This window comes from Haliotis rufescens, unplaced genomic scaffold (assembly GCF_023055435.1).
Source record: "Haliotis rufescens isolate VD_foot unplaced genomic scaffold, xgHalRufe1.0.p SCAF_94, whole genome shotgun sequence".
In the NCBI taxonomy this organism is placed as follows: Eukaryota; Metazoa; Mollusca; class Gastropoda; order Lepetellida; family Haliotidae; genus Haliotis; species Haliotis rufescens.
Window position 1 is genome coordinate 671523 of NW_025964388.1, and position 18478 is coordinate 690000.

The 18478-nt window shown below is 46.4% G+C and overlaps 1 protein-coding gene across 1 annotated transcript in view; it reads left to right on the plus strand.

Moving 5' to 3' along the window:
* LOC124137732 (mucin-2-like) overlaps positions 1-9396 on the plus strand; it is a 31163-nt gene extending 21767 nt beyond the window's left edge. The window contains exons 2-3 of the mRNA XM_048391642.1: positions 6095-7187; positions 7321-9396. Of these exons, the coding sequence (XP_048247599.1) occupies positions 6095-7187; positions 7321-9396 (3169 nt within the window). The remainder of the gene's footprint in view (positions 1-6094; positions 7188-7320) is intronic.
* The last annotated feature ends 9082 nt before the right edge of the window (positions 9397-18478 follow it).

The following is an 18478-nucleotide window of genomic DNA, read 5'->3' on the forward strand; positions in this document are numbered from 1 at the left end:
AGTTTCATGATAACATGGAATCTATGGAGATCTGTTCCAATCAATCTATTTTTAGCCACTACCTATGCTGGGAGTACCCTGCTGTTTAAGTCAGGTACTAGAACATATAGCTAGGTCATTTCAGTATGCAGGCCCATTGCTGTGAAACAATCTGCCGCAGGAAATCTGAGAAACAGAAAATCTGACAAACTGTAAAAAGACACTCAAAACCTGTCTCTTCAAGCCCAGGGCCCCGTTCCACAAAGCGATCATAACTACAATCAATCTTAGAGACTTACGTCGATTCTAAAATTGTCTTAGCTAAAGTTTACAACCGTTCCACAAAGCGATCTTAGGGTGATTGTAACTTTACAAGTTCTTAAGTAGCCGATCTTAACAAAGATCGGAATCTTCAGCCATAAAGATACGAAATTTTCCCTTGGAGTGGCCTCCCTTGGGCCTGTTTAGCAGACGACGCATTTCCTTGCACACCATAATAAAAGTCGCCATCTTTGTTGTTATGGTACAATATTTAAGATTGATTTTAGCGATCCTAAGTTGGTCCGGGGCAACTTAGCATTTTGATCTTAACTTACAACTCTCTTAGTTAAGATTGCTTTGTGGAACGGGCGGCTGATCGTAGCAAAAATTTAAGATCGCATACTTAGTGAGTTACAATCAACTTAGCCCTAAGATCGCTTTGTGGAACGAGGCCAAGGACCATGTAATTAATCATAATAACAACCACACTCGCAGATGAGGCCGAAGTTTGTTTCCTATTATTATTAGCTACATGGTCCAGTGCTTCAAGAGAACCTTTGACTTGATCAGTCATAGTCTAAGTGCATTTGAGCAGTTGTTAATTGGAAAATGTGCTATACAAATTCTTAATTTCATTTAATATTAAATAAACCTTTGATAGAAAGTACCAACAAAGCAACTCTGCTAGTGCTGATTTAATTGTGCAAAGATTTCTTTCACATGTTGTCACGATATGGCTGAACTATTGCCGATGTGACGTAAAGCATAAACTCACTCACTCACTCTTTCACATGTAGAGATTTCCTTCCAGTCTTTTTCAATGCCTATACTTGACAAAGTGGTAGCATAAATGATGTATAGCAAGAATCTTGAAATCTTGAATCCTAAAAATTCATTTACCTGAGAACGGTCTTGAATAAAACAGGTATAATACTTTCCCGAAGTCAAAGTTTCTCGTACACGCTCAAGCTTGTAATGAAAGTAGAGATCTCAAGATAGTCTCTTAAGAAACAAATATAAATATTTAACTCCACAAGAATACTGTATCAGGGAGTTGTATACTGATACTCCATCATTTCATTTCAAAGGAGTAGGGCTAGGTGTCCTGGGGAATACGCTTCGTATCACCCTCTGCATCTGTGATGCTCCACACATGGGCCCCGCATCACAGCCATAGGAGGGTTATAACTGATGATACCTTACATCAGCAGCTATCTCTGGCAGTAACTGGCTCCTGTCCATCAGTTAAATCTCAAACCTCCTCCAGCTCAGGTCTGCCATTCCTTCATTATGTAACATCATTAGTTGTTGCCAAGCAGTACCACCTTCATGCATTGTATTCAGGTGTTGACTATCATAAGGAATTGATTTAATTTTGGGTCCCCTCTTTTTTGTTAATCAGATTTTTTTGCATTAAATCATTGTTGTTGTTGGAGATAATTAAAGATTGGCTTTTCATAGCTTTTTAATCAAGTCACTCAAACTACACGTCAACCATCTTGTTTTTTATAATTCGAGATCAATCTCAGAATAATTACTGCGTGCCGTAATTGAAAAGTAGTAGAATCTCAGTTTCACAACTAGAGCTAACTGTGCTAGATACGATCTCAGTTTCACATCTAGAGCTAATTGTGCTAGATACGATCTCAGTTTCACATCTAGAGCTAATTGTGCTAGATACAATCTCAGTTTCACATCTAGAGCTAATTGTGCTAGATACGATCTCAGTTTCACATCTAGAGCTAATTGTGCTAGCTACAATCTCAGTTTCACATCTAGAGCTAATTGTGCTAGATATGATCTCAGTTTCACATCTAGAGCTAATTGTGCTAGCTACAATCTCAGTTTCACATCTAGAGCTAATTGTGCTAGATACAATCTCAGTTTCACATCTAGAGCTAATTGTGCTAGATACGATCTCAGTTTCACATCTAGAGCTAATAGTGCTAGATACAATCTCAGTTTCACATCTAGAGCTAATAGTGCTAGATACAATCTCAGTTTCACATCTAGAGCTAATAGTGCTAGATACAATCTCAGTTTCACATCTAGAGCTAATAGTGCTAGATACGATCTCAGTTTCACATCTAGAGCTAATTGTGCTAGATACAATTTCAGTTTCACATCTAGAGCTAATAGTGCTAGATACAATCTCAGTTTCACATCTAGAGCTAATTGTGCTAGATACGATCTCAGTTTCACATCTAGAGCTAATTGTGCTAGATACGATCTCAGCTTCACATCTAGAGCTAATTGTGCTAGATACGATCTCAGTTTCACATCTAGAGCTAATTGTGCTAGATACGATCTCAGTTTCACAACTAGAGCTAACTGTGCTAGATACGATCTCAGTTTCACATCTAGAGCCAATTGTGCTAGCTACGATCTCAGTTTCACATCTAGAGCTAATTGTGCTAGATACGATCTCAGTTTAGACTAGAAATAGACAGTCAATTTAAAACAAGAACACATCAGAGGACTGTATAAACAAGCATTTTTGTAACAAAATTATTATTTTCAAGAATTTTCTTCTTTTATATCATTTTAGATATTATTTTGGTAGGTACCTTTGATACCTAGTGAGTTGAATTTGATCCTGCTTCTATAGTGTTTCCTTTTAATTATCATTAGCTTAATGTGGAAAGTAATCCGATAGCGAAATGCTGGAATATTCTTGACTGTAGTGTAAAACAACCCTCCACTGGTGTAAGTAATTCGCAATAAATAATCAATTTACTGTAGCCTGGGGTGACGTGTCTTGGAAGTCTTTTGCTTGTTTGTTTGTTGTTTAATGCTGCTCTTAGCAATATTCCGACGACATGACAGCAGCCTGTAAATAATCGAGTCTGGACCATACAATCCAGTGATTGATAATGAACTCAGCCTGACCACCTGGGCCCACTTGCACGAAGCGATCTTAGCGGTAAGATGATCGTAACTCCCATACTTTAACATAGGCTTACAATAGTCTCAGCGCTAAGATGATCGTAACTCCCATACTTTAACATAGGCTTACAATAATCTTAGCGCTAAGATGATCGTAACTCCCATACTTTAACATAGGCTTACTATAGTCTTAGTGTTAAGATGATCGTAACTCCCATACTTTAACATAGGCTTACAATAGTCGTAGCGCTAAGATGATCGTAACTCCCATACTTTAACATAGGCTTACAATAGTCGTAGCGCTAAGATCGCTTTGTGATCTATTAAGTCACCTTGTACAACAAACTTGAAGGGGACCTATTCTAACTCAGAATCTCCATTGGTTCCCCGGGGGAAGTAAGATTTACATGAATTTAACTTACATATGTATTTTGGGAAGGGTTGAGAAAGCAACCGAGATAATCTCAGAGCTTTCATGATGATTTTACTATCAGTAGATCCTATGTCCCAGTTAGGTTATCATGAAAGTCTAGAGAGACAATATTCCATGAGCAGCAAGAAAATACAACAGCCCACATCATCATTGGGAATAAGTTACTTAAATGAATCAACAAATTTCAAAAGAAATTAAGCAAAACTCAAAAGTTTGAGATTTAATTAACACAACCAGGAGAAGTTTCAAAGCCTGATGTTGGACAGAGGTGGAAATGAGAAGAAAGCCTGATGTTGGACAGAGGTGAAAATGAGAGGAAATACTTCAAGCGCTGTGTGACTTGACGAGAAGCGATGCACCATGCTGCAGTTACGTCAAGATGTGCAGACCCTGTAAAACCTGGTTGTTTTTGAAACAAACATTGAGTTTAAGATGGCACAGTGCCCAACATGCAGCTCTCATATGGTATTTCACTGACATCTGTTTTGGAACATGTCAGTCAAATAAAAGCAACAAAACCCTCTCATACTCATAGGAAATCTCTGCCAAAAGCAGATTGTAGAACTCAGGCATATCCTGGGCATGTGTCTTTGAATCACCACCAGATAGGGATGACACCAGGCGTGTGCACAAAGATGGACGTACCCTGCCCCATGGTAGGCGCCCGTCTCAAACACATGCATCATCATTGTTCTGACACATCTTAGCAAAAGATCATCTTTGTTCTGACACATCTTAGCGAAAGATCATCATCGTTGTTCTGACACATCTTAGCGAAAGATCATCATTGTTCTGACACATCTTAGCGAAAGATCATCATTGTTCTGACACATCTTAGCGAAAGATCATCATTGTTCTGACACATCTTAGTGAAAGATCATCATTGTTCTGACACATCTTAGCAAAAGATCATCATTGTTCTGACACATCTTAGCGAAAGATCATCATTGTTCTGACACATCTTAGTGAAACATCATCATTGTTCTGACACATCTTAGTGAAAGATCATCATTGTTGTTCTGACACATCTTAGCGAAAGATCATCATTGTTGTTCTGACACATCTTAGCAAAAGATCATCATTGTTGTTCTGACACATCTTAGTGAAACATCATCATTGTTCTGACACATCTTAGCAAAAGATCATCATTGTTGTTCTGACACATCTTAGCGAAAGATCATCATTGTTCTGGCACATCTTAGCGAAAGATCATCATTGTTCTGACACATCTTAGCAAAAGATCATCATTGTTCTGACACATCTTAGCGAAAGATCATCATTGTTCTGACACGTCTTAGCGAAAGATCATCATTGTTCTGACACATCTTAGCGAAAGATCATCATTGTTCTGACACATCTTAGTGAAACATCATCATTGTTCTGACACATCTTAGTGAAACATCATCATTGTTCTGACACATCTTAGTGAAACATCATCATTGTTGTTCTGACACATCTTAGTGAAACATCATCATTGTTGTTCTGATACATCTTAGTGAAAGATCATCATTGTTTTGACACATCTTAGTGAAAGATTGTTGTTGTTCTGACACATCTTAGTGAAACATCATCATTGTTGTTCTGACACATCTTAGTGAAAGATCATCATTGTTGTTCTGACACATCTTAGTGAAACATCATCATTGTTCTGACACATCTTAGTGAAACATCATCATTGTTGTTGTTCTGACACATCTTAGTGAAACATCATCATTGTTGTTCTGACACATCTTAGTGAAACATCATCGTTGTTGTTCTGACACATCTTAGTGAAACATCATCATTGTTCTGACGCATCTTAGTGAAACATCATCATTGTTGTTCTGACACATCTTAGTGAAACATCATCATTGTTCTGACACATCTTTGTGAAACATCATCATTGTAACTCTGACACATCTTAGTGAAACATTGTTATTCTAACACATCTTAGTGAAACATCATCATTGTTCTGATACATCTTAGTGAAACATCATCATTGTTCTGACACATCTTAATTAATCATAATTGTTCTGACAAGTTACAGTAAAGATTCTACAACAAATGCTTTTTCAAACCAGATGGGAAAGTTACCAATTAAGTCTAGTTCTCTGAGTATCATCTTCTATTCAGTCTGTCATCAATAACTTCTTGGAACATTTGTCACACAAAATTTCTTTCACTTCTAATAAGCAGTGCAGTAAATCGCTGCATCAACTGCACATAAATAATTAGTGACTGTTGTAGACTTGTTATTGACGTCATGGACGTCATGGCAGATGGGCACGTGTCACATTAGGCCAGCCATTGTGGTATTTCCAGATCATCTCACACGACACACTGACACTCACTTAAAAGCAGCGGACAGTCATTTTAGCGTTTAACATAAAACCAATTGTTTCGCATGGAATGACACGTGACATATATTTGTATCATTCTTAGCAATATGACAGAAGGAACTCGAACAGCACTTTCACTTGAAATTTGAGTCGGACAGATCACTGATCAACCAGCCTGTCCAGCCGATCCATTTAGTTAGTTACCTTCTTATGACAGCAGACAATCACCCGACCAAGACACCACCCAAGTTTCAGAAGTCCACTGTACCACCAAGACACATCATGAGTGTCAGAAGGGTCACCGTACCACCAAGACAGAACCCAAGTGTCAGAAGGGTCACGCTACCACCAAGACAGAGCCCAAGTGTCAGAAGGGTCACCGTACCACCAAGTCAGAACCCAAGTGTCAGAAGGGCCACCCTACCACCAAGACACATCATGAGTGTCAGAAGGGTCACCGTACCACCAAGACACAACCCAAGTGTCAGAAGGGTCACCGTACCACCAAGACAGAACCCAAGTGTCAGAAGGGTCACGCTACCACCAAGACAGAGCCCAAGTGTCAGAAGGGTCACCGTACCACCAAGTCAGAACCCAAGTGTCAGAAGGGCCACCCTACCACCAAGACACATCATGAGTGTCAGAAGGGTCACCGTACCACCAAGACACAACCCAAGTGTCAGAAGGGTCACAGTACCACCAAGACACCACCGGAGCGTCAGAAGGGTCACCGTACCACCAAAACAGTACCCAAGTGTCAGAATGGTCACCGTACCACCAAGACAGTACCCAAGTGTCAGAAGAGTCACTGTACCACCAAGACACCACCGGAGTATCAGAAGGGTCACCGTACCACCAAGACACCACCGGAGTATCAGAAGGGTCACCGTACCACCAAGACACCACCGGAGTATCAGAAGGGTCACCGTACCACCAAGACACCACCGGAGTATCAGAAGGGTCACCGTACCACCAAGACACCACCGGAGTATCAGAAGGGTCACCGTACCACCAAGACACGACCAGAGTATCAGAAGGGTCACCGTTCCACCAAGACACGACCAGAGTATCAGAAGGGTCACCGTACCACCAAGACACCACCGGAGTATCAGAAGGGTCACCGTACCACCAAGACACCACCGGAGTATCAGAAGGGTCAGTGTACCACCAAGACATCACCCAAGTGTCAAAAGGGTCTTCCTACCACCGAGACACCTCCCAAGTGTCGGAAGAGTCACTGTACCACCAAACACAACCCAAGTGTCAAAAGAGTCACTGTACCACCAAGACACCACCCAAGTGTCAGAAGGGTCAGTGTACCACCAAGACATCACCCAAGTGTCAAAAGGGTCTTCCTACCACCGAGACACCTCCCAAGTGTCGGAAGAGTCACTGTACCACCAAACACAACCCAAGTGTCAAAAGAGTCACTGTACCACCAAGACACCACCCAAGTGTCAGAAGGGTCACTGTACCACCAAGACACCACCCAAGTGTCAAAAGGGTCACCGTACCACCAAGACACCACCCAAGTGTCAAAAGGGTCACTGTACCACCAAGACACCACCCAAGTGTCAGAAGAGTCACTCTACCACCGAGACACCTCCCAAGTGTCAGAAGAGTCACTGTACCACCAAGACACCACCCAAGTGTCAGAAGGGTCACCGTACCACCAAGACACCACCCAAGTGTCGGAAGAGTCACTGTACCACCAAGACACCACCCAAGTGTCGGAAGAGTCACTGTACCACCAAGACACCACCCAAGTGTCAAAAGGGTCTTCCTACCACCAAGACACCACCCAAGTGTCAGAAGGGTCACCGTACCACCAAGACACCACCCAAGTGTCAGAAGGGTCACCGTACCACCAAGACACCACCCAAGTGTCAGAAGGGTCACCAAACCACCAAGATACCACCCAAGTGTCAGAAGGGTCACCGTACCACCAAGACATCTCCCAAGTATCAGAAGAGTCACTGTACCACCAAGACACCACCCAAGTGTCAGAAGGGTCACCGTACCACCGAGACACCTCCCAAGTGTCAGAAGGGTCACCGTACCACCAAGACATCTCCCAAGTATCAGAAGAGTCACTGTACCACCAAGACACCAGCCAAGTGTCAGAAGGGTCTTCCTACCACCAAGACACCACCCAAGTGTCAGAAGGGTCACCATACCACCAAGACATCTCCCAAGTATCAGAAGGGTCACCGTACCACCAAGACACCACCCAAGTGTCAGAAGAGTCACTGTACCACCAAGACACCACCCAAGTGTCAGAAGGGTCACTGTACCACCAAGACACCACCCAAGTGTCAGAAGAGTCACAGTACCACCAAGACACCACCCAAGTGTCAGAAGGGTCACTGTACCACCAAGACACCACCCAAGTATCAGAAGAGTCACTGTACCACCAAGACACCACCCAAGTGTCAGAAGGGTCACTGTACCACCAAGACACAACCTGAGTGTCAAAAGGGTCTTCCTACCACCAAGACACCTCCCAAGTGTCAGAAGGGTCACAGTACCACCGAGACACAACCTGAGGTTCAGAAGGGTCACAGTACCACCAAGACACCACCCAAGTGTCAGAAGGGTCACCGTACCACCAAGACAGAACCCAAGTATCAAAAGGGTCTTCCTACCACCGAGACACCTCCCAAGTGTCAGAAGAGTCACTGTACCACCAAGACACCACCCAAGTGTCAGAAGGGTCACAGCACCACCAAGACAGAACCCAAGTGTCAGAAGGGTCACAGCACCACCAAGACAGAACCCAAGTGTCAGAAGGGTCACAGTACCACCAAGACACCACCCAAGTGTCAGAAGGGTCACCGTACCACCAAGACAGAACCCAAGTATCAAAAGGGTCTTTCTACCACCGAGACACCTCCCAAGTGTCAGAAGAGTCACTGTACCACCAAGACACCACCCAAGTGTCAGAAGGGTCACAGCACCACCAAGACAGAACCCAAGTGTCAGAAGGGTCACAGCACCACCAAGACACCACCCAAGTATCAGAAGAGTCACAGTACCACCAAGACACCACCCAAGTGTCAGAAGGGTCACTGTACCACCAAGACACAACCTGAGTGTCAAAAGGGTCTTCCTACCACCAAGACACCTCCCAAGTGTCAGAAGGGTCACAGTACCACCGAGACACAACCTGAGGTTCAGAAGGGTCACAGTACCACCAAGACACCACCCAAGTGTCAGAAGGGTCACCGTACCACCAAGACAGAACCCAAGTATCAAAAGGGTCTTCCTACCACCGAGACACCTCCCAAGTGTCAGAAGAGTCACTGTACCACCAAGACACCACCCAAGTGTCAGAAGGGTCACAGCACCACCAAGACAGAACCCAAGTGTCAGAAGGGTCACAGCACCACCAAGACACCACCCAAGTGTCAGAAGAGTCACCGTACCACCAAGACACCACCCAAGTGTCAGAAGGGTCCCCAGAAGGCCCATCAGGCAGACAGGGCCCGACAGCAGGTGGTGATTACCATTCATCAATAAGGATAAGCCAGGTGTGCTGTCTAGTTTCTCAGCATTAGCTGTAATCAATACTAATTACCCTAAATGACAGACTAGCCTGCCACCTGTACTGCCAGGTTGGCTCATTCTAACTGCTGGCAGTAATGGTGTACCAGAGCTGTCTCACACACCCTGTCATCACACACAGCCAAGGTTGCTTGCTTAACTCAACCAGCCTCTTCTTTGAGCATCAGGCCATCTCTGAATGATGTTATCTAGAGGCGAGCAAAGCAAATGTCAGAAGAAATTCTCAAATTGGAATTTAAAATGTCCCCATTCACATTCTGGCTTGGTAGGGATGACTTGTATTTCACTGAAAACTGGACGAATAAAGAGCCTTTAGTGCCCAGTTCAACATTATTTAAATGCAATGTTAAAAAAAGTAAAGAAAATGAAAGAAAAAAAATAACAAAGGCCTCTACATCCTCACAAATTAAAAATTGAAACATGCATAAAGTTCTGGCAAAGGGCCAAAATTGCATGTTCATCACATCTGCCATGACCTTGCAGCTGAAGGTCAATTGTTGAGTCAAATATCATAATACACATTCAAATGTAAGATGGATTATTGGATAAAACCTCATAATTTCTGCATATGGAATTCATAACTGGCAAATATAATTTAACAATACAATTTGTGTGGTGAAAACCATGAATTAAATCAGAATCCAGAAATTACAAAGTATTCGTAAGACAATTGAAATGATCTACAATAATTGTAGTGCTAAGATGATCGTAACTCTCCACACTTTGACATGGACGTACAATAGTTGTAGTGCTAAGATGATCGTAACTCTCTATACTTTGACATGAACTTAAAATAGTTGTAGTGCAAAGATGATCGTAGCTCTCTACGCTTTGACATGGACTTACAATAGTTGTAGTGCTAAGATGATCGTAACTGTCCACACTTTGACATGGACTTACAATAGTTGTAATGCTAAGATGATCATAACTGTCCACGCTTTGACATGGACGTACAATAGTTGTAGTGCTAAGATGATCGTAACTCTCTATGCTTTGACATGAACTTAAAATAGTTGTAGTGCAAAGATGATCGTAGCTCTCTACGCTTTGACATGGACTTACAATAGTTGTAGTGCTAAGATGATCGTAACTGTCCACACTTTGACATGGACTTATAATAGTTGTAATGCTAAGATGATCATAACTGTCCACGCTTTGACATGGACGTACAATAGTTGTAGTGCTAAGATGATCGTAACTCTCTACGCTTTGACATGGACTTACAATAGCTGTGCTAAGATGATTGTAACTCTCAACAATTTGAAATAGACTTACATAGTACTAAGACAATCGTAACTCTTGTAACTATTGATATTTTCAGCTACACCTGCAAAACCAGGTGTTTATTAAATTAAACTATGAGCCTAAATATATTTTTAAGAAAAACACCTTGCAACAATGTTAATTTTGTAGAAAACAATTTCTTTTGGTTTCAAAAGCCTGAAGCATAATAAAAAATTGCAAGGATTTTGGGGACATTTTATTTTTTTCTATAAAATCCCAGGGCCCCCAGAATATCAAATGGTCGTCCTTTGCAACAGTCATAGCACTAGAATTGCTTTAAGTAACTGGGTCTAGAGCTCCCAAGCTTTAGCCTATTTTCTTGACCTATGTGTGTGTGAGTGAGTGAGTTTGGTTTTACGCCGCATTTAGCAATATTCCAGCAATATCACAACAGGGGACACAAGAAATGGGCTTCACACATGTTGGGAATCGAACCCGGGTCTTTGGCGTGACGAGCGAACGCTTTAACCACTAGGCTACCCGACGGCCCCCTTCCCTATGCATGGCTGTGAGTGACAACAGCTATCTTGTTGTTTGGGTGTATCAAAGCAGATAGGACAAGAACTTTGTTGCAAACTGACAAATCTGTTGACAAACAGACAAATAATCCTGAAATAACAGAAAATAGAGACATATATACTAGCTGACAAGATTGACATGATTATCTTGAAAGTTACATAAATATAATATTGGTCACCTGCAGTGAATACTCGCTCTAGACGAGTTGCTGGAATATTGGTAGTTTATATACTTAGTTTACATCACAAATGAAGTTGAAGACCACATTGGAAGCATTAGGCTTTGAAAAAAAGAAAGAAATTGTTTCTTGGGCATCGGCGCGTCACTTTAAATCCTGCATGTCAGTCATGCTTATTGACAATAGAATTATTTTTTTTCAAACTTTCCATGTCATATGAAGCTCAGACTCTTGTCAACTGCAATTGGATCCAAGGGCTGAGTTCAGTGTGTCCCCAGTTGTGTATGTTGGTCTTCTTAAGCTTGGCAGGAATATAACAAAAAGTGGTCCTTTTGCAAAAGTGCATGACTTTTGAGAAAAATGTGCCAAAGAAAATATTTGTGTTTGGCGTCTGTTGAAGTGCATTTTTTTCCTTCTAATTTATATCTTTCAAGCAGCCCCCTAAGAAAAATTGGATTTTTTGTTATTTTGAGAACGTTACATATATACGAGGGGCGTTCAATAAGTTTTGCAACTTCAATATAAGACCAAGTCGCAGAATATCTTTTGCACTTTTATTTTTCAATATAATCTCCATTCACGTCAATACACTTATTCCATTTGTCCTTCAAGCTTTTAATACCACTTTTATAGCAATCCGCAGATTAATGGATAAATGGAATGAGTGTATTGATGTGAATGGAGATTATATTGAAAAATAAAAGTGCAAAAGTTATTCTGCGACTTGTTCTTATATTGAAGGGGCGGTCGGGTAGCCTAGTGGTTAAAGCGTTCGCTCGTCACGCCGAAGACCCGGGTTCGATTCCCGATATGGGTACAATGTGTGAAGCCCATTTCTGATGTCCCCCGCCGTGATATTGCTGGAATATTGCTAAAAGCGGCGTAAAATCAAACTCACTCACTCACTCTTATATTGAAGTTGCAAAACTTATTGAACGCCCCTCATATAAACATTGAAAACAGCAAAATCAGATCAAAATACATCATCTATAATATAATTTTTTCCACTCAAAGCAACTTTAATTCATTATCCGGAGACATGCTATGAGTGCAAGTAATTGAGTGAACAAAATCCTGAAATCTTTTACCACCAACAAAATACACGTGTCACAGTTTCAAGATGAGAGTTACAAAAAGTACACAAACTGTCATCAGATATTTAATTTTGTTTAAGAAATTTTTTGTGATAATGATCCTGCGAAAATGTGTAAACTGAAGTCTGTATACTCGGTACATTTAAATTGGCTTGAGAGAAATACCTTCCCAGTTAAGATCACTACCAAATGTATTTTCTCATTTAGTTATTAATTTAAATGTGAGATGCCATGATACTAACATATGATAATAATCTCAACAGCCCTTTTTAACAGAACACAACTTGTTCAAGGAAACTTTATTCTCTAGAATTTAAAAAGAATGAGAAGTTGATGTCTAAAAAAAAAGTGAGTGAGTATAGTTTTACGCCACTTTTAGCAAAATTACAGCAATATCACGGCGGGGAACACCAGAAATGGGCTTCACACATTGTACTCATGTGGGGAGAAGAACCCAGTTCTTCGGCGTGACTAGCGAACACTTTAACCACTAGGCTACCCCACCGCCCCATGCACATATAAGACTTCAGAGATTGTACAAGAATTAATATTAAAAATATTGGTGGTACTCATTAATTAATTTCATGTAGTGCTTCTCACTAAATGAGTTTTTTTAAACCATAATGCACCTCTTTGTTTACCTTGCGTCTCACTAAATGGTTTTTTTTTAAACCATAATGCACCTCTTTGTTTACCTCCAATATATTATTTCCTCTTCCAATCTCCTGCCACTTACGTCATATTCCTACTTCCTATGATGTCATCAAACTTTCTTTCTCATCATCACCATCGTCCGTTACGTTCTGCCTAAAGATTCTCTATCCAGCTTTTCCAGCAATTCTCTACTTTTCGGCTCCCTCCCACCCACCCATGTAGGGAAATCGAACCCGGGTCTTCGGCGTGACGAGCAAACGCTTTAACTAGTCTACCGGACCGCTCCAAGTATGTCAGAAAAATCCCAGTTTGTCACCTTCTGTTCAATGACAGTACAAGTAAAGTGATGCTATATAAATGGCAGTAGATGTGTTGCGGCATTGCTGTAAACAACAAGCATAGGTACAGTACTGAGGAGACAGTAGCTGTATGAGTGAGGGAGTGAGTGAGTGAGGGAGGGAGGGAGGGAGGGAGGGAGTAGATCAGAGGTAGTGAGTGAGTGAGTGAGTGAGGGAGGGAGGGAGGGAGGGGAGGAGGGGAGGCAGGGAGTAGATCAGAGGTAGTGAGTGAGTGAGTGAGGGAGGGAGGGAGTAGATCAGAGGTAGTGAGTGAGTGAGTGAGTGAGGGAGGGAGGGAGGGAGGGGAGGAGGGGAGGCAGGGAGTAGATCAGAGGTAGTGAGTGAGTGAGGGAGGGAGGGAGTAGATCAGAGGTAGTGAGTGAGTGAGGGAGGGAGGGAGTAGATCAGAGGTAGTGAGTGAGTGAGGGAGAGAGGGAGGGAGGGAGGGAGGGAGTAGATCAGAGGTAGTGAGTGAGTGAGGGAGAGAGGGAGGGAGGGAGGGAGGGATGGAGGGAGGCAGGGAGTAGATCAGAGGTAGTGAGTGAGTGAGGGAGGGAGGGAGGGAGGGAGGGAGGGAGTAGATCAGAGGTAGTGAGTGAGTGAGGGAGGGAGGGAGGGAGGGAGGGAGTAGATCAGAGGTAGTGAGTGAGTGAGGGAGAGAGGGAGGGAGGGAGAGAGGGATGGAGGGAGGCAGGGAGTAGATCAGAGGTAGTGAGTGAGGGAGGGAGGGAGGGAGGGAGGGAGGCAGGGAGTAGATCAGAGGTAGTGAGTGAGTGAGGGAGAGAGGGAGGGAGGGAGAGAGGGATGGAGGGAGTAGATCAGAGGTAGTGAGTGAGTGAGGGAGGGAGGGAGGGAGGGAGGGAGTAGATCAGAGGTAGTGAGTGAGTGAGGGAGGGAGGGAGGGAGGGAGGGAGTAGATCAGAGGTAGTGAGTGAGTGAGGGAGAGAGTGAGGGAGGGAGAGAGGGAGGGAGGGAGGGAGGGAGGGAGGGAGGGAGGGAGTAGATCAGAGGTAGTGAGTGAGTGAGGGAGAGAGGGAGGGAGGGAGAGAGGGATGGAGGGAGGCAGGGAGTAGATCAGAGGTAGTGAGTGAGGGAGGGAGGGAGGGAGGGAGGGAGGCAGGGAGTAGATCAGAGGTAGTGAGTGAGTGAGGGAGAGAGGGAGGGAGGGAGAGAGGGATGGAGGGAGTAGATCAGAGGTAGTGAGTGAGTGAGGGAGAGAGGGAGGGAGGGAGGGAGTAGATCAGAGGTAGTGAGTGAGTGAGGGAGAGAGGGAGGGAGGGAGAGAGGGATGGAGGGAGGCAGGGAGTAGATCAGAGGTAGTGAGTGAGGTAGTGAGTGAGGGAGGGAGGGAGGGAGGGAGTAGATCAGAGGTAGTGAGTGAGTGAGGGAGAGAGGGAGGGAGGGAGAGAGGGATGGAGGGAGTAGATCAGAGGTAGTGAGTGAGTGAGGGAGGGAGGGAGGGAGGGAGGGAGTAGATCAGAGGTAGTGAGTGAGTGAGGGAGAGAGGGAGGGAGGGAGAGAGGGATGGAGGGAGGCAGGGAGTAGATCAGAGGTAGTGAGTGAGTGAGGGAGAGAGGGAGGGAGGGAGGGAGTAGATCAGAGGTAGTGAGTGAGTGAGGGAGAGAGGGAGGGAGGGAGAGAGGGATGGAGGGAGGCAGGGAGTAGATCAGAGGTAGTGAGTGAGGTAGTGAGTGAGGGAGGGAGGGAGGGAGGGAGTAGATCAGAGGTAGTGAGTGAGTGAGGGAGAGAGGGAGGGAGGGAGAGAGGGATGGAGGGAGTAGATCAGAGGTAGTGAGTGAGGGAGGGAGGGAGGGAGGGAGGGAGGGAGTAGATCAGAGGTAGTGAGTGAGTGAGGGAGAGAGGGAGGGAGGGAGGGAGGGATGGAGGGAGGCAGGGAGTAGATCAGAGGTAGTGAGTGAGTGAGGGAGGGAGGGAGGGAGGGAGGGAGGGAGTAGATCAGAGGTAGTGAGTGAGTGAGGGAGGGAGGGAGGGAGGGAGGGAGTAGATCAGAGGTAGTGAGTGAGTGAGGGAGAGAGGGAGGGAGGGAGAGAGGGATGGAGGGAGGCAGGGAGTAGATCAGAGGTAGTGAGTGAGGGAGGGAGGGAGGGAGGGAGGGAGGCAGGGAGTAGATCAGAGGTAGTGAGTGAGTGAGGGAGAGAGGGAGGGAGGGAGAGAGGGATGGAGGGAGTAGATCAGAGGTAGTGAGTGAGTGAGGGAGAGAGGGAGGGAGGGAGGGAGTAGATCAGAGGTAGTGAGTGAGTGAGGGAGAGAGGGAGGGAGGGAGAGAGGGATGGAGGGAGGCAGGGAGTAGATCAGAGGTAGTGAGTGAGGTAGTGAGTGAGGGAGGGAGGGAGGGAGGGAGTAGATCAGAGGTAGTGAGTGAGTGAGGGAGAGAGGGAGGGAGGGAGAGAGGGATGGAGGGAGTAGAACAGAGGGAGGGAGGGAGGGAGAGAGGGAGTGAGGGAGAGAGGGAGGGAGGGAGGGAGGGAGGGAGGGAGGGAGGGAGTAGATCAGAGGTAGTGAGGGAGTGAGGGAGAGAGGGAGGGAGGGAGAGAGGGATGGAGGGAGGGAGTAGAACAGAGGGAGGGAGTGAGGGAGTAGATCAGAGGTAGTGAGTGAGTGAGGGAGAGAGGGAGGGAGGGAGAGAGGGATGGAGGGAGGGAGGGAGGGAGGGAGGGAGGGAGTAGATCAGAGGTAGTGAGTGAGTGAGGGAGAGAGGGAGGGAGGGAGAGAGGGATGGAGGGAGGGAGAGAGGGATGGAGGGAGGGAGTAGAACAGAGGGAGGGAGTGAGGGAGAGAGGGAGGGAGGGAGAGAGGGAGAGAGGGAGGGAGGGAGGGAGGGAGGGAGGGAGGGAGTAGATCAGAGGGAGTGAGTGAGGGAGGGAGGGAGGGAGGGAGGGAGAGAGGGAGAGAGGGAGGGAGGGAGTAGATCAGAGGGAGTGAGTGAGGGAGGGAGGGAGGGAGGGAGGGAGTGAGGGAGAGAGGGAGGGAGGGAGGGAGGGAGTAGATCAGAGGGAGTGAGTGAGGGAGGGAGGGAGGGAGGGAGGGAGTGAGGGAGAGAGGGAGGGAGGGAGGGAGGGAGGGAGGGAGGGAGGGAGTAGATCAGAGGTAGTGAGTGAGGGAGTGAGAGAGGGAGGGAGGGAGAGAGGGATGGAGGGAGTAGATCAGAGGTAGTGAGTGAGTGAGGGAGTGAGAGAGGGAGGGAGAGAGGGATGGAGGGAGTAGATCAGAGGTAGTGAGTGAGTGAGGGAGTGAGAGAGGGAGGGAGAGAGGGATGGAGGGAGTAGATCAGAGGTAGTGAGTGAGTGAGGGAGAGAGGGAGGGAGGGAGAGAGGGAGGGAGGGAGAGAGGGAGGGAGAGAGGGATGGAGGGAGTAGATCAGAGGTAGTGAGTGAGTGAGGGAGGGAGGGAGGGAGGGAGAGAGGGATGGAGGGAGTAGATCAGAGGTAGTGAGTGAGTGAGGGAGAGAGGGAGGGAGGGAGAGAGGGATGGAGGGAGTAGATCAGAGGTAGTGAGTGAGTGAGGGAGAGAGGGAGGGAGGGAGAGAGGGATGGAGGGAGGGAGTAGAACAGAGGGAGGGAGTGAGGGAGAGAGGGAGGGAGGGAGAGAGGGAGTGAGGGAGAGAGGGAGGGAGGGAGGGAGGGAGTAGAACAGAGGGAGGGAGGGAGGGAGGGAGGGAGTAGATCAGAGGTAGTGAGTGAGTGAGGGAGAGAGGGAGGGAGGGAGGGAGGGAGGGAGGGAGAGAGGGATGGAGGGAGGCAGGGAGTAGATCAGAGGTAGTGAGTGAGTGAGGGAGAGAGGGAGGGAGGGAGGGAGGGAGGGAGGGAGGGAGTAGATCAGAGGTAGTGAGTGAGTGAGGGAGAGAGGGAGGGAGGGAGAGAGGGAGTGAGGGAGAGAGGGATGGAGGGAGGCAGGGAGTAGATCAGAGGTAGTGAGTGAGTGAGGGAGGGAGGGAGGGAGGGAGGGAGGGAGGGAGTAGATCAGAGGTAGTGAGTGAGTGAGGGATGGAGGGAGTAGATCAGAGGTAGTGAGTGAGTGAGGGAGAGAGGGAGGGAGGGAGGGAGGGAGAGAGGGATGGAGGGAGTAGATCAGAGGTAGTGAGTGAGTGAGGGAGAGAGGGAGGGAGGGAGAGAGGGATGGAGGGAGGGAGTAGAACAGAGGGAGGGAGTGAGGGAGAGAGGGAGGGAGGGAGAGAGGGAGTGAGGGAGAGAGGGAGGGAGGGAGTGAGGGAGAGAGGGAGAGAGGGAGGGAGGGAGTAGATCAGAGGTAGTGAGTGAGTGAGGGAGAGAGGGAGTAGATCAGAGGTAGTGAGTGAGTGAGGGAGAGAGGGATGGAGGGAGTAGATCAGAGGTAGTGAGTGAGTGAGGGAGAGAGGGAGGGAGGGAGGGAGGGAGAGAGGGATGGAGGGAGTAGATCAGAGGTAGTGAGTGAGTGAGGGAGAGAGGGAGGGAGGGAGAGAGGGATGGAGGGAGGGAGTAGAACAGAGGGAGGGAGTGAGGGAGAGAGGGAGGGAGGGAGAGAGGGAGTGAGGGAGAGAGGGAGGGAGGGAGGGAGGGAGTAGAACAGAGGGAGGGAGTGAGGGAGAGAGGGAGTGAGGGAGAGAGGGATGGAGGGAGGCAGGGAGTAGATCAGAGGTAGTGAGTGAGTGAGGGAGAGAGGGAGGGAGGGAGGGAGGGAGGGAGGGAGGGAGGGAGGGAGTAGATCAGAGGTAGTGAGTGAGTGAGGGAGAGAGGAGGGAGGGAGGGAGAGAGGGATGGAGGGAGGCAGGGAGTAGATCAGAGGTAGTGAGTGAGTGAGGGAGAGAGGGAGGGAGGGAGAGAGGGATGGAGGGAGGGAGTAGAACAGAGGGAGGGAGGGAGGGAGTAGATCAGAGGTAGTGAGGGAGTGAGGGAGAGAGGGAGGGAGGGAGAGAGGGAGGGAGGGAGAGAGGGAGGGAGGGAGGGAGGGAGTAGATCAGAGGTAGTGAGTGA